At 42.5% G+C, this 17283-nt stretch overlaps 1 protein-coding gene across 3 annotated transcripts in view; it reads left to right on the top strand.

The window, feature by feature from the left end:
* Positions 1 to 16683, top strand: part of ASNS (asparagine synthetase (glutamine-hydrolyzing)) — a 112171-nt gene extending 95488 nt beyond the window's left edge. For all 3 annotated transcript variants that reach the window (XM_029588938.1, XM_029588939.1, XM_029588937.1), the window contains one exon: positions 15577 to 16683. In XM_029588938.1, the coding sequence (XP_029444798.1) occupies positions 15577 to 15786 (210 nt within the window). In that variant the 3' untranslated portion in view covers positions 15787 to 16683. The remainder of the gene's footprint in view (positions 1 to 15576) is intronic.
* The last annotated feature ends 600 nt before the right edge of the window (positions 16684 to 17283 follow it).

Here is a 17283-nt window from a genome sequence, read left to right as displayed (position 1 = left end):
CGTTAATCTTGACTATATCCCTCATCTAACCTCCTATTTTGACCCTTTGTTCTGTATCATCTGTTTCAATGAAAATTGCCTGCCTCTTGTGTATTTGTATTTGAGATTCTTGAATGTCTCTGCCATGTCCAGTCATTTCAGAGCATAGATTATGCATTCAGATAAAACTGTACCAGCAATTATAAAAAAAAGTTTCTTTTATTTTAGACAGAGTGGTGATTTACACTTGTGCAGCTAGTTCTACCTATCCCTTTTTCTAAGAAATTACAATTGAAGGACTTGCAAAAGTTAAGGAGTATCAGTTAATAATCTAAAATTTTGCTAACTATTTTGTTCTATTTGCTGGTATTTTTGTTTGCTATTTTTTTTTAAATTGAGAGCACCCTATTATTTTAAACCTGCTCTTTGAATATACTTTTTCTACTCTCGTTTGACTATCTTTTTTTTCATTTGATGCGAGCCTGTATGATCCTTTAGTCGATAGTTAATTTTAATGAGCGCTGGTATATTAAACCCTGAGAGATTTCCTATTCTTGTTAGACAGTAGACAGAGAAACTCTGGATGCTTCTAATCCTAAAGATTTTTTTTTGCACTATCTGAGATGAAATCTATGTAGATGTTTAAAAAAAAAACAAAAAACCCCAAAAAACCCTTTGTACTTTTTGTTTTGTAGTCTGCTTTGAAAGTTCTCTCTGGAATCAGAAGGAAAGCCTTTCTGTGTATATATGAGCATTCCAAACCTCCTACTTTGAATTATGTTGAAATTTGGATTAAAGTGACTCAACTTGCAAATCAGATATTGACATATTCTGGCTCAAATCCCTATCACCTGGGGACTGTTTCCATCTCCATAGTTGTCGCTGGTATTTTGGATGTTTTCCACAAAATCTTTAATTGCAGACCTCAATATTGATTTATTTTTTAACAAATAAGGATGCATTACCCAGGCATTGCACTAATTCCTCAGTTTTTTAAATTTGCAGTGTTGCCTCTGTTAAGGTGAAAAGCTTTGTCATAGAGCACAGATGGAGCAGAAGAGAAAGAAATGCAGAAGATAGTTTTTGGGTTTTTTTAACCCCTATACAAAGCAAGCTTTTCTATTTATTTTCATTTATTCAGGAATGTGAAATTTGTTTAAATGTGCTATTATTTTTCTTCTCATCTTTGTGATAAAAAAATGAGGGTTAAAACTGCAGCTGAGCTCTAGCACTAGGTTCTGAGGTGTAGGGAACAGAGTTTAGGCTGCCTGGATATGGCTGCATGGCATGGGGGAGATTGGGAGAGAGAGATTGTCGCCATTGTATAATTAAAGGCCTCATTTTCTAAAGTATCGCAGGCCTGTGATACTTTAGGTAATGAGGGGCGGGGGGGGGTCGACCCGGGGGGCGGTCCTGCGCTAGCCGGCAGCGATCACACCGCCGCGGTGCAATCGCTGCCGGTTTCGCACCCAATAGCGCCACCAAAGAAGGTGTAGCTATTGGGCGCGAACTAGGACACGAAAAGGGCCTTACCTTTTCGTCGTCCACGGCGTCTTCGTGGACTCGGCCCCAGTGACGCCCCGACTACTCCTCTTCCGGGGCCGACTCCGCCCCCATCTTGGTATTGCACGCGATAAGGGACTTTTCACGTGCGAAACTTCCCTTATTGCGTGCGATTCGTCTGGAAAATAAGGCCCTAAGTACTTGTGCTAAACAGAAGCTTTCTTACCATAGCTGGAAGGTGGGAGGGTGGGGCAAAGTGACAAAATTGTGAGAAAAATGGCTTTGAGGTCTGTGGAAAGCACTGAAACCTTTAAGGAGGTGAATAAAGGGTGGGCATGATGATATGCCTGAAAACCAATGCAAAACAGAGACATAAATGCCCACATCACACAACTATAAAATATTTTAAAAAGGAGGGCCCCCAAAGTACAAAATAATTAAAAAAAAATGTTGATATCGTACAGTGACAAATCTTCAAAAATTGATAAAACTATTTGACAAGAGCATACAATTATAATCACCTACTGAAATTAATATTCTTTATATCATATTTTTTGTGTTTTTTTTTAAATAATTATATCTTTATTAGCAGGTTTTATCTACAACATTTTATCAACAATGTTCCAACAAAAAAATCTGAGGATAACAAGGTGCATACTAACCATGGTCTCTCACAATAAAGTATAAGGCGTTGTAAAATATTGCCATAGAACCCTGCATTTCACATTAATCCCCTCTCCCCAAAAAATATAGCTCCCGCTCTCAGTATGCAGGAGTGCAGAACTGGCTATTTACTCTTATTTAAAAATATTATAACAGTAATTCCCATCTCTCAAGTAATTTGCTCAGTATAAGCCATACTGCCTACCCCCCTTACTCAAGCAGCTCTTCACCCCTCCCCTTCTTAGTCATACCCAGTCATTTGCTATTCTTGTTTATGGATGGCCTCCAAATTTTCTCAAAACCATCTATCCTATCGTTTTCCATGGCTGTGAGCTTCCCCATTTAGTATACTCTCGCAATTCTGGTGCAAACCTCTGCTACAGAAGGCAGGGACTGTCTACACCGTCAATAGGCTATTTCACATCTTGCAGCCGTAACTACTTGTATCAACAGGCGCTGGTGGCTTTCATTCCCCACCTCAACTGGAATGTTTAGCAAACACATTTTAGGATCTTTGGGGATGAGAATCCCAGCCATATCATGGAGGAAGTAAAAAAAAAAAAACAACCCTACATCCCATAATTTACCAAACTCCGGACATTCCCACTTGCACTGAGCCCCACAACCCTTCCAACATCTCTCACTAGTTGATGCAAACATTTAACATAATCTAGCTGGAGTTAAGTACCACTTATATAGCATTTTGTATCCATTTTCTTTTATCAGGGCATACACAGAACGTCTACCTATAACCATAAAACAACGATCCCATTCACTCTCTTCCAGGCTCCTCCTAAATCTGCCTCCCCAGGCTAGCTTGTGGGTGGTTTCATTTTCAGCTCCAAATTCAACAATGCATAGATCTGTAAAATAGGCCTTTTGAGCCAATCTGCTTGTTCATAGAAATTTACAAATAGCGTTTTGCCCTTTAATTCAACACCAATCTTTTCCTTACAGAAAAAATGGGCTAATTGGTTGTAAGAAAAAAGGTCTTTCTCCAGTAAAGGATACATCATCTGCCGCTTGCTATAGGGAATTAAACCCTGGCTATCCTATACCTGCTCCAGTTTGGTTATCTCCCTCTTCCTTCATCTCACTATTTCCTTCAGCTCAGTCCCTGGGAAAAAGCTTCTATTGTATACAAATGATGTGCGATGATATGCAAGTCTATCTCCAACCAGACTCGATCTCCATTTTCTCCACACTTCCAAGGTCAGCCAGGAAAAAGGGGAGAGACCATTAGCCATAGGTTCCCCCCTTAACCTTGCCCTAACCTCCAAAGGCGGATCTCCTGCAACGACTGGGGCAATATTTGTCCATAGTTTATGCTCCCCTTTCTTATGCCAGTATAAACGTACTTAACTAAGAGGCCACATAATATCATGATACGTTTGGGACACTAAGAACCCAGCTGGACACCCTTGGTGGTTTCCTTTTCCAAATGAATCCCAACACCTTACGTTGCCACAGTTTCAGAATCTTATCCGGAGTTGCCAGTGAGAGTGTCTGAAAAAAATAACAAAATCAAGGTAGAATGTTCATCTTAATAATGGCCACTCTTCCCAGCCAGGAGATATCCATCCTATTCCACGTATCTAGATCCCTTTGACCTCATGGACTAGGGGAACATAATTAAACCCAACCAGCTCATCCACCTTGAGACCTATCTTAATCCCCAGATATTGCTGTTTTTAAATGGAAGCTGCAACCAAACTTGCAGTTTGCATCTTGGGTACAGATATGTTTAACATCTCCAATTTGTTCTCATTGATCTTAAACCTTGCAACTGTCCCAAAAGTTCTCATTTCCATCAACAAAGCCCTAAGTGAAGCTTCTGGCTCTGAGACCGTGAACAGCAGATCATCAGCAAACAGGGACAACTTATAATCAAACTCGCCCTCTTTTATACCCTGCCCTAGAGTGCTACATCTAATCCTTTGTGCAAATGGTTCCAAAGACAAAGCAAAAAAGTAGTGGAGACACAGGGCACCCCTGCCTCATGCTCCTCTTTATCTCAAATGGGGCAGAGTAGCCCCTGTTTATCTTTATGCAAGCTTGCAGTCTTTCATATAAACTTTGAACCCGCCCGATAAAGTCTTTCTCCCAACTGCATTTTTTCTAACACTTTGAACACTGTCAAAGGCTTTTTCTGCATCGACTGTTAACAGAACAGCTGGTGTATTCTTCTGCTGTGTTTTCCAGATAAGTTCCAAGAAACGCCTAACATTGTCCGAGGCTAGCCTCCCCGGTACAAATCCTGATTGATCATTGTGAATGAGCAGTGGAGCCACCGCTTCCAGTCTAACTGCTATGACCTTAGGGGTAGATTTTTAAAGAAGCGCACACGCATCCATGTGCACGCGCTACCCGGCGCGCACACATGGACGCACCAATTTTATAACAGGCGCGCACTGATGCGTACTGTATTTTGTAATCTGCGCACGCATGGGCAGGAGGCGCGCACAAGGGGGGAAAGATTTAGGGAATTCCCGTGCAGTGGTGCATCCCAGCCTTCCCCAGGAAACTTTTCTACCCCCCCCTCTGTCTAACCTTCCTTCCCCTTCCCCTCTCCTCCCCACCCCCTAAACGTGCCCTACTTTATCTTATTTGTTTTCTTTTTCAAGTTGCTGCTTCTCCGGTGCAGTAGTAACTTGCACGCACTTTCCCAGCACAGCGGCAAATGGCCGCTGTACCAGCTGCCTCCAGCCCCACCCCCCGGACCGCCCCTTTATCTGGACCCAGCACTTTGGCGCGTAACAGGGGTTACGTGCGTGGCCGGGCCCCTTTGAAGATGCGCGCAGCGCATGTAAGGCCTAACCACGGGGGTTTTTTACATGCGCAGGAGAATAAAAATTTGTCCTTAAGTCAATGTTTTAAGATCTATATTGATTAGGGTAATGAGCCTGTAGGAACCACAATGTGTGGGATCCCTGCCTCCCTTTGGCAGAATAGTTATTCCAGTAAGATTAGCACTTGATGAAATTGATCCTCTATTCCTCAGATAACTGAACATATCTACTAATGGCTGAATAATAACTGGATAAAATGTTTTGTAGAATTTAGCAGTAAAGCCATACAATCCTGGTGGTTTACCTATTTTTAAATCTTTAATGACTTGATACACCTCAGTTATCAAAATCTCTTTATTAAGAACCTCTCTAAGCTTTTCTGATAAAATCAGGAGTTCCACTCCCCGCAAATACTTTTCTATATCCTGTTCTGTAACATTTTTAACTGAGTCATACAGCTCCACATAGAACGTGTGAATCTGCTGGTAATAGCCTTATCCTTCAAACGCCTTGCGAGTAAACGTCCTGCCTTATTACCAAACTCAAAATGCCTCTGTTTTATAAAATCTAGCTGAAATGCTATTTTAGCGAAGTCTAACGATTGCATTTCCCTTTTTGTGGCCTCCAGCTTTCTCAATGTATGAAGTTCTGGCGACCTCTTGTGGCTCACCTCTAATTTTGCTCTTTGTTGCATAATTTGCAGTCTTTTACCCTCCCTTTCTCTTTTGAGATATGTGGCACATGAAATCAGCTTGCCCCTACCACTGCCTTCAGAAACTCTCATACAGTCCAGGGAAATATTGTCTATATTATTATTATTCAAATACTTGCACATATCATCCGTGAGTGTTTCATTAAATGTTTTATCATCCAATAGCCTATATTGCGTGCCCTACTCCTACATTTTGTTTTGAGACACAACAGTCTGGAGCATGATTCGACTATGTGATTTTACCCAAATCAACATCCTCTATTTGGCCCACTAGAGTTTTGTCAATCAGAAGATAATCCAAATGCGAATAAGATTTATATGTTTGGAAAAAATATCTTTATATTTATTTGAATGTTTATATACCATCATTCCATGTGAGAATCACTAGTTATAGGTACAGTTCGTATGGTAGGGTTCCTCAATCTCCAAATATCTATCAACCCACTATCCAACATCTGATTTTTAAGAACATTTCTGTTTTCTTGTCCGTCCGTCCCCAGCCCAGAACCTGTATTATCGAGATAGGGGTATCTAGTAGTATTGAAGTCTCCTCCCTACAATGAGATACCCTTCTGCTCACCCCTCTAGGAGAGTTAAGATGCTATCCAAGAAGGGCCCTTGCTCTATATTTGGGGCATATACCGTAAATTGAGCATAGTAAATATCTTATTATCCACCAGCACCTTAACTAAAACATGCCTACCCTCCGCATCTCTCAAGACTGCCTGTACATCCACCACCAAAATACATAAGAATAATAAAGCCACTCCACAATATTTACTTTTTACACTCACTGAAGATATATATTGTTGTGGGAAAGACTTATTCCATAGCAATCGTTTTCTACGTTTTGTGTCCTGGCAAAAGATTACATTGGTCTTGAGTCCCACCACCTCCTGGTAAAGCAACCTTCTCTTGACCAGTGAGTTCCACCCCTTAGTATTAATAGATATAATTTTCAGCATTCCTATCATTGACCAATACTTCTCCCCCCTTCAGCCAGTAACTCCCAACACTCACCCTAATTACTGCTATACAACCACCCACAAATCCACATTCTTTGCACCCATTCCATGAAACTTTGTGACCTCTCCATCTAACCTCAGCTATCCTAATATTCTCCCCCAACCACATTCCCTCCCATCACTTCCCAATCCGTATCTACCTTCATTTCCTGTGGACTCCCTTTTGTGTGGGGAATAAAACATTCCTACTAGATCACCACCCCAGCAGCCCATAACCCAATCCTAACTAACCACAACAAAGTTATTCTCCTCCCTTTTCCCCACATAGCATAAGGAAACCTTTTTGAGCTAAACAGATAGCCAAATGAAAAAGAAAATCACAACTGATAGTTCTGGCTATCAGTTGTGATTTTGACCATTTTCCTCAAACTGGAGCTTCCTTAGATGATGTCGACCAACCAGACTGGCGTCTCAGCCTCCTGCTGCCTTTGCTCACTTGCTGTCTTCTTGAGGTTTCAACATTCAATTTGTCATATTCTTGTGCTTTTGTGGCTGTGTTGCTCTGTTGGACCTCCATGCCTGCAGCCCTCATTATTTACACTGCCTCCAAAACCATTTTCACTTGTGAAGATACCCCACTGATGCTGAAGTTCAGGCCAAAAGGGAATAGCCACCCATATTTCACATTATGATGACACAGCTGTGTTAGTATGTCCCGAAGCTCCCTTCCCTTCCGAATGGTTGAAGTAATCAGATCTTGGTAAATTTTGATTTTATCGCCTCTCTACACTAGCAATCCTGTTTTCCTTGAATTTGCCACAAGTTTTTCCTTTAAAGAAAAGCTGTGGAAACATGTGGTGATGTCCCTCGGTTGTTTATTGCTCACCAGCCCCAGTGCTCTAAGTGCACTTTCTAACTTCCACAGCACATCCGCTGTGTGCTTATCCAAACCCAGCACCGCAGTACAAATGCTAGATACCATCTGGAAACAGTCTCCAAACTCAGCCTCTTCTGGGACACCTCTAAATCACAAATTTGCTCTGTGGGACCTATTTTCAATGTCCTCATGTACATGAATAATTCCTCGTTTGCCAGCAACATCTTATCATGCACCTCTTGCCATCACGGCAAGTCGGAGGCCTGCTCGTCTAGTCTGGATTCTGACTCCTCTACTCGGCATCCCAGCTCAGTAATGTCACTGCACATATTAGCCATCCTGACCCCAGCTTCCTTTCTAATGCTCGCCATATCCCTACAGAGTTCTCTAAACCACGCCTGGAAATCTACTCGCATCGGCACGCCATCAGCTGCATTTTCACCACAATCGTGGCTTACCTTCAGTGCCTCATGTTCTTTCATTGCTTCACAATCAGGTTCTAGTGCTCCAGCCACTGCCATGCCTGCAAAGGAGAAATGCTTCAAATCCACTTTCTTTTTTTGTGACGCCATCCTGCCTTTCAACTCCTCTGTTGTCAACTCTCAGATAGTCAGACAAGTGCTCGATTGCAATTAGCGGGGATTATAACAGATTCGGGCTGGGAGCTACTGATTTAGGCAGCCATCTGGTCTAATGATGTCACTTCCCCCCCTATTTTTTTGTTGTTGTTTTTAGCAATGCAAACAAAATATCTCTCAACTGTGCTATCCCTCTAATAAATTCTTTATGAGCAATGTGTGTGACCAAAAAGCTCTAAATACTTAACTTTCGAGGTGGATTGAGATATTAAACAAAGTAGGTATTCAAATTGATTTCTCATGGTGTGGAGCAATATTTTCAGACTACTATGTACAGGCATCTAGAGACCAGGCTACAATTTCAAACCACCATGTGGATGCTTCAGACTGGAGACTCATCACAACAAACTGCCTGCTTCAGGAGTCACAGGATAATTATGTTGTTAAACAAAATTGTGAGTTAAATAATATATATTTAAAATTCAAATAATTATTAAAAACATATCTTTTGCTAATGAAAGAGGAGAAAGACTTCACTTCTTTTAAAATGGATGCATGTCTGAAAGGGTTGGATCAAAAGTGAAGGACCAGACCTTAATCTTTTTTTTTTTTTTTTTAAGAGAATTACTGATTGAGATAGGAGCTAATCAAAGTACTTATTGAATCAAAACTGGCCGATCACGAGGAGGGGGTGTGGCCACCACGGAAGATGGCCACTTAAGCGTTTGCTCCGTTCCTCACCGAGCCTAATTGCATGCACACTGGCAGGAAACCCCGTGAAACAGTGCACAAAGCAGCGCTCTGACCTCCGGGAGAGGTTATGGCTCAGCCCACTAAAAAGAAGACCCCCAATCTCCGGCAGTTCTCTTATAAATCCGCGGAAGAAAATTCAGGGCCTGGTGCTTAAGAGAGCCGCGGAGAGACGCACATGGCGTCCAGCATTGCCGCGGAGCCCTCTGAGTCGGCTGGTGAGTGGAATTCCCTCCTGAGAAGAGTTCAGGGAATGGTTTAGGGAAATTAGAACGGAGGTGACTGACTTTAAAAAAGAAATGAGGGAACTCATCACAGAGATGAAGGAAGACATCTCGAACCTGGGGCGGTGCGTTGATGAGTGCGATGTGTGACAGGATGCACAGGAAGCAAAACTTGATCAGCTAGATTCCCACATGACCGAGTTACAGCAGGAAAACCCAGCTCTTCTCCTCAAAATGGAGGACTTGGAAAATAGGGGGCGCCGATGTAACTTACGGTTCCGGAGAGTGCCAGAAACAGCTGAGTATCTTAATGTCCCAGAGGTGGTGCAAAATATATGTGCCTTTTTGCTGACCCAAGCAGATGGCAGTGACCCGGAGCAGAGCACGGTGGAGATTGTGTTGGAAAGAGCGCACCGCACGCTGGGCTCAAAAGTTGGAGACAGACCGCGTGATATATTAGCCTGCTTTCACAGATTCCCTGTTAAAGAGAAAGTGCTGTCTATAGCAAGAAAGCAACACAGCTGGACCTGGGAAAATCATCCAATCTCTATATTATCTGATCTTTCTCCCTTGACACTGAAAAAAAGAGCGGAATTTAAGGACGTCACAGCTGTTATGCGGAAAGAGGGGATCAGATACCGATGGCTGTTTTCTTTTGGGATCACAATGACCATACAGGGATCTACCTCCACGGTGCATAAGGCGGAGGAAGCAGAACGCATACTGACGGAGGCCTGCTACATGACCCAGAAGACCAGACAGCAGAACCGAGCACCTGCAACTGGACGACTAGATAGGCCATGCTGGCAGAGAGTGGGTAAAAACAACAAGCGACTTCAGAGGCAATCCGGGGACCCCCAAGCTGGAAAAGAAAGAGGATGAGGAGACACTGTGGTATATTCCTGGCTTTACTGGACAGAGAAATGTAGCGGGGAGTGACAATGCCATCCTCTTTGGATAGGCAGAAAGACTGCACTCTGAGTGCACTCACACAGGATTTGCGATTTGGTTGTTAGTTTTATAAAGGGTTAATGACTTATTATACTTGTTAAATAACGTTTGCATGGGAGACACGGGGGGGGGGTGGCACGTTTTAATGTTCTCACGGTTCTCCCCTCTAGCTGCGTGGGCAGCTTTGCTATGGCAGCATAGCAGATATTTTGGGGATTGGGGTTTTGGACTGAGATTCCGTATTGACCGCATTCCTCACACAGGGCAAACAGAATGGCAACACACACACTACGACGGTACCTTTGACCTTCTTGCTTTTCTTCCTACTTTCTTAAATGAATAAATCATGATTGAGCAATTATCTATGCTGTCCCTGAATGTAAAAGGACTGAAGAAACAGCAAGGGAGGCTGTCTAACAAAGCCGTGAGGGCAACAGTACAGAATTTACATATTTGTGTCTCTGCTCAATAAAGGAATCCAGATCGGACATTTGGCTGCTAATTCTGTACTGTTACCCTGAATGTAAAAGGGCTTAATAGCCCCAGAAAACGCCAGCTTCTGAGAGCTGAAATAATACGTTCAGAGGCCGCTATCATTTTCCTGCAAGAGACGCATTTAAGGAAACGGTATAAATCATTAATGCAGTGGTCCCTTTATCCCACCCAATACTTTGCGGCCGCTACACATCAAGATAAATATACGGGTGCTGCCATTCTGTTTCACAGAGACTTTCAAGGGGTGATAAAAAGTCACTTTATTGATCCTGAGGGCCGATATGTGATGATACAATTCCAGCTGACAAATGTTACGTTTACCTTGGTTAATATATATGCTCCAGTGCAGGGTCAAGCCTCGTTTTATACCGCCTTGGGTCATTACCTGGTGCAGGCAGTAGAGGGTCACCTGATATTAGTGGGCAATTTTAATTTAACATTAGACCCCCGGGTTGATAACACAAAGGGTGGTAGCTCTGGAATGGATACTGCAAGGACCAGAGTGAAGAAACTGATGAGAAAATGGAATCTTTTAGATATCTGGAGGTTCCAGTTTCCCCATAGTTGAAACTATACCTTCTTCTCTAATCCCCACCATTCCTACTCCACGCTGGACTTCTTTCTTATAGACAAACTATTGTTACCCCAGCATAGCATGGTAGATATCAAACCGATCACATGGTCTGATTATGCGCCAGTTGAACTTATTTTGAAAGATCTTTCTAGACGGGAGGGGGGGCGATTCTGGACTCTCAATAATTCATTACTGAGGAACGAACAATATTGCATGCAACTAGAAGAGGCTATTTCCGAATATATTGCCTTTAGTGTAAAGGAGGATACTAACCCCTCCATGGTTTGGGAAGGCTTAGAGGCCGTGATTAGAGGCCGCTTAATAGCTAGGGTGGCATATGTTAAAAAAATAGAACCAAACAACAGCAGCAGTTACGGCGAGAGATCCAGGAACTGGAGCACCTACATAAGAAAACGTTAGCTAAGGCTTGTTACACAAAACTCCAGAGAGCTAGAGAAGCGCTTCATGCCCTTGAGTTAGAAACAATAGCCTTCCAACTCCAGCAAATAAAACAGGAACGATTTAAATGGGGGAATAAGGCCAGCCAACTTTTGGCTCGCCGCTTGAAAAAACGAGTGGCCCAACGTCAAATAGTGAAAATCAAATCGGAAGGGGGTATCATGTTAACCAAGCCGGAGGAAATGCGCCAACAATTTATGGATTTTTATAAGTCCCTTTATTCCGCAGACCCTCAGATTCAAACAGGCCACATAGAACAGTACCTCCAAGGTGTAGATATTCCTTGCATATCTGACATTGAAAGGCAGTTTTTTGATAAAGACTTCACAGGACATGAGATATTGCAGGTAATCAAGGGGTTAAAAATTCATAAGGCTCCAGGTCTAGATGGGTATACGGCCTTATTTTACAAAACATTCTCCACTCAAATTACCCCATTATTGCAGGAGTGGTTTAACTCGTTGAAGTCCGATTATCTTCTCTCATGCCCAGTGCCAATGTAGCCGGGATCTCCATCCTGGCCAAGCCTGGGTGGGACCCCTCCTTGTGTGGCTCCTACAGACCAATCTCCTTCTTTGCTAAGATCCTGGCAAATAGGCTGAAGCGAGTCATGGCCAAATTAGTGCATTTGGACCAGGCGGGTTTTATTCCCGGCCGCATGACGGCAAATAATGTGAGAGAGGTTGTGGACCTTATATGTTTGGTCAAGGCACAAGGGACCCCGGCAGTACTGTTATCCATCGACGCCGAAAAGGCCTTTGATATGGTCCACTGGCCATATCTCTTTAGTTACCTTAAAAAGGAGGGCAATATTGAAATTTAAAAAATGTAAAAATCTATCATTAAAGATAGTGGTTCAGGTAAAGAGCCCTTTGTTGAAATAATAGGGCAATCCTGGAAGTCAATGAAATGTTTTATGAATCTTAGGTTTATATGATAATGGTAACTGGATGATCAACTTTGAAAAACAAATGCGCATGGCGGCATTTATGGCCGTGAGCAGATCTATACTAGTATTTTATAACCCATGTGTATGATATATGCATGTTTTATAAAATATGCGTATCTCTACCCCGCAAACTATGCGTGTAGGCTTACATGCGAATACATATAGAGCCGGATTTTAAAAGGGTTACTACGCACTTAAGTGCATAACCCTTAAAAAAAACCCTGCGCGTGCCAAGCCTATTTTGCATAGGCTCGGCGGTGTGCGCAAGCCCCGGGACGCGCATAAGGCCCGGGGCTTTGCTAGGGGGGCGTGTCGGGGGGGCGGCGCAACGTTCGGGACATTCCGGGGGGTGTGGTACCGGCCCGGGGGCGTTCTGGGGGGGGGGCGTGACTGAGGCCTCCGGACCAGCCCCCGGGTCGGGTGATGGCGCGGCAGTGGGCCATCGGCGCGCGCGAGTTGCGCCTGCTTCAAGCAGGCGTAACTTGTGCGATAAAGGTGGAGGGGGTTTAGATAGGGCCGGGGTGGGGGGTGGGTTAGGGAGGAGAAGGTGCGGGGGGGTGGGGTGGAAGGAAAGTTCCCTCCGAGGCTGCTCTGATTTCGGAGCGGCCCTGGAGGGAACGGGCAGCGCACGCAGGGCTCGGCGTGCGCCGACCCCGGATTTTATAAGATAAGCGCGGTTACCACGTATCTTATAAAATCCGGCCTACTTTTGTTCGCGCCGGCGCTGTTTTTTAAAATATACACCATAATGCATTGGAAGCATGTATAGCAATATATTGAATGCATGTACTTTTGCTATTTTATAAATATATGCATGAAAATAAAGCAGGACGTACGTAAATGGGTGCATTTTAAAACATGTGAACATCAATGAAATTCCCAGTTTTACCAATTAGCCCTCAATTTGCCCATTCCTTCTGTAGGTCATTAAGACCCTTCTGGTTCTTTTGCCTTAATTTCACCCAGGCCACCCAGACCTCCCATGCAATCAGTACTACACATTAAACCCGTTTAATATCACTTATACCAGATAATTAGCAGGTGTAAAATTATGCGAGTAAGTTGCCAAATATACGTGACTGTCTTTTAAAATAGCAACTTACATGCGTAACCGTTGGCCCTGCCCCAAAATGCCCCTAGTCCACCCCTTTGTTACGCACGTATATGTGTGTGCGAAACGTAAAGTCTGCATGTACTTTTGACTTTTATCAAATACTGATTGTGTGAATACAGGCTTATGCACAATGGAGATAATTTTTGAAAGGATTTAAATGTTTAAATCTGTGTTTTACATACGTAAATGCACTTTATGGGGCGGATTTTAAAAGGGTTACCTGCATAATATACGCGCGTAACCCTTTTAAAAGCTTCCTGCGCGCTGAGCCTATGCATAGGCTCGGCGACGCACGCAAGCCCCGGGACGCATGTATGTTCCGGGGCTTGAAAAAGGGGGCGAGGTGTGGGCAGAACGGGGCAGGAGCCTCCAGGCACAGCGGCCATTTGCTGCTATGCCCGGGATCGCGTGCCGGCCTTCGCCGGCGCGCGTAACTTACGCCTGCCCAGAGGCAGGCGCAACTTCGCAAACAAAGGTAAGGGGGGGTTTAGATAGGGCTGGGGGGCGGGGAAGGTGGGAGGTGGCAGAAAGAAAGTTCCATCCGAGGCTGCTCCGATTTCGGAGCAGCCTCGGAGGGAACAGGGAAAGCCATCGGGGCTCCCCTAGGGCTCGGCACACGCAAGGTGCACAAGTGTGCACCCCCTTGCGCGCGCCGACCCCGTATTTTATAACATGCGTGCAGCTGCGCGCGCATGTTATAAAATCGGGCGTAGATTTGTGTGCGCTGGGTTGCGCGTACAAATCTATGCCCGCGCCTAAGTTTTAAAATCTGGCCCTATGTATGTAAGTGGGTTTTTGAAAATTGCTATAAAATATGCCATTGAACTGTCGATAGGTTTTATATGTATAAGTGCAATTTAAGTGCATAAATGGGCTTTTGAAAATTGCTACAATAGTATATTACATTTACACGTGAAACTCTTTTGAAAATTACCTCCATAACTTTGAAAATTCACCCTGTCTGTAATTTACCCTTTCATGTGGCCTCTATTAAGACATTGACCATTTGTTTCCTAATGGAATTAGTTTGTAAAGGAGAATAAAAGGATAATTCTGAGATCTGTTTTAAAATTTTGTATAAAGTCTTGTCTATTAACAATGATCAGACATAGCTCCTCCTTTAATTGGCAGCTTTGCTTACAATGTCCAAATCATTCTTCAAATCCACTATTGCCAACATTCCTGCTTTGTAATATTACAGAACCTCCTTTTGTTTTTAGACTGAGCTGTTATTAAATCAATATCTTTCTTCACTAAACCAAAAAATGTCAACATCAGAGTCATTTGGGCCCAGTGGAACTCACTTTGAGAAACCTGAGACCATAGTAGTGTCAGGCCAATTATTGCCTTGATCAGAAAAAGATAGGCGCAAACAAAATCCTGATTAAATTTCTGGTAGTTGTTAGGAGATGGGGATAGGGGTGGGATTAATATGTCTTCACATATTTATTGTGATGCTGTTAAGTGTTTTATTATGTATTTTTTACATTATGCTTATATTTATATGTTGCTTTTTATAGTTATTGTAATGAAATTGGGAAGGAGTGTTATTTGGTAATTATGTGATAGACCCCATCTCTTCCCTAGTGAGATGGCGGATAGGTAGTGCCATATTTGGAATGTTACATTATTTAGTATGTGCTATATTGATGTATTATCTCGTATGATGTAAACTGCTTTGGGTGCCTTTGAGGGGAGAATAAGATGGTATAAAGCCTAAGAATTGAATAGGATAGTATGCTGCTTGAAACTGGGTCAGTTTTTGAAAAGGTTCCCTTCTAAAAGAGACCTCTTCCTTCAGCAAACTTCCACTGTAGAATAATATATTGTAAGATATTAAATGAAAGGAAGAATACAACAAAAACATTTTTTCAGATTTTGTCATGTCACATTCTTGTGCTGTGATAATTCATCTATTAAAAACATGTAATTTCCTTTTCTTCTTTGATGCAATACAGTTACCGATTAACATGTTCCTACTTTTGTGTCTGTAGGTGGATGACATTATGCTGGAGAAGGCAGCAGAAAGATTTCCTTTCAATCCTCCTAAAACAAAAGAAGGCTATTTCTATCGCCAGATCTTTGAGAAGTATTATCCAGGGCACGCCAACTGGTTAACTCATTACTGGATGCCTAGGTGGATTAAAGCTACTGATCCTTCTGCTCGCACGCTGAAGCACTATAAGTCGGATATTACAGAATAGCGTTTTCAGATAAATTAAACATAAACTATATGAAAAAAAAGGGCTTCAGTGCATGTTCCCCTCTTTCCCCCCCTTGGTTAGGGAAAAATAGAGTTTTTCAAAACTAAGTTGATTGACTTCCTTCTGTTTTTTAAGCTCAAAATCAAAGAACACTACTGTGAAAATTACTGGCCTAAAAGTACACATCTCAAATGTTAGGCTACAAGAGTTGATTATCTGACCTTCAGGCATAAGATGGAAAAGTACAGGATGTAGAAAGTCAGTTATTTGTTTGCGCTCCCAAAGTGCAGCTGCAGGCATGAAAAAGCAACTTTCAATCATTGCTTGGGTACAAACAAAAAACTTCTGAGGGCAGAGGTGTGCATGGTAAAAAATATTTTGTGTCATTCTGCCATTTTGGTTCAGCATATGCTATATATATATTTTTTTACACCGCATGTACATTTTTACAATGTACATACTCTACCAATAGTGCATGCTAAAATGACACAATGACATGAAACTAAATTTTGTTAGTTGTTTTGTGTCCTTTCCAATGGGAAACCATACAAAACGATATAACTGATATGCTTGATGTTGTATTGTTGTATTAAAATGACAGCACATTCCTAGAGTAGAGGCAATGATGAGGATGACCTAGCCTGGTATGTGTGGAAGTAGCTGTGATTGGAAGGACACCTGATTGCAGGCTAGACATATTTGCAGGAATAATGGTTCAAACCTATGAGTGACACTTAAAGCAGAAAGGAGTCAGCTGTGTAACCAAAAATGATGAAGGAATATTGTGACCTATCTGTGCTTTTAGACAGCATTTAGAATTCTAACTGCTCAATACTATTCACATGTTTGGAAAGCCTGATTAGCTTTTCTGTGCCATCAAATAAAATCCATTATATGACATAAGGCTTGCCTGTGTGTAATTTTCTTTATAAGAACCTTTAACTGTAAGGTTACTGCAAGATCATAGGAAATCTGTTTTAATTCATCAGATCTGTCATCTTTCCCACATTTTTCCCAATTGTATGGTCATTATAGTCAGAATACATCCCAACTTGTGACCCATGTAGTTTTTAGATGGGTGGGAGTCAAAAAGATGTGCGATCACTATGGACCTGATTCATCCAATCCTAACTCCCAAGGGCAAATATCCCAGAATATTTGCATTCTGCAGAATAACATCTCTTATAAAAGTGGTTAATTGGGAGTTATTCAGGATGTACAGGAGGAGGATCCACCATTGAGACTTCATTAATGCCTTACATGCTACTCAAACCAGCCCACAAAAGATTATTCCCACATGCATTTTATTCACCCTCAGCGCCCTTGTGCCCAAATATATGTGCTCTTGCCTAAGAATATATGGAGTGTCATACTGAGCCTGACCAAAAGACCATCAAACCCAGAATCCTGTCTCTAATTGACCAATCTAGGGCACAAGTGCCTGGTTGGATCTCAAAAAATAGATCAAATCCTTCTTACTCATAAATAGAGATAAGC

The sequence above is a fragment of the Rhinatrema bivittatum genome, chromosome 2 (genome assembly GCF_901001135.1).
Source record: "Rhinatrema bivittatum chromosome 2, aRhiBiv1.1, whole genome shotgun sequence".
Classification (NCBI taxonomy): domain Eukaryota; kingdom Metazoa; phylum Chordata; class Amphibia; order Gymnophiona; family Rhinatrematidae; genus Rhinatrema; species Rhinatrema bivittatum.
Note: the sequence above shows the minus strand (reverse complement) of the source record. Positions and strands in the feature narration are given on the sequence as shown.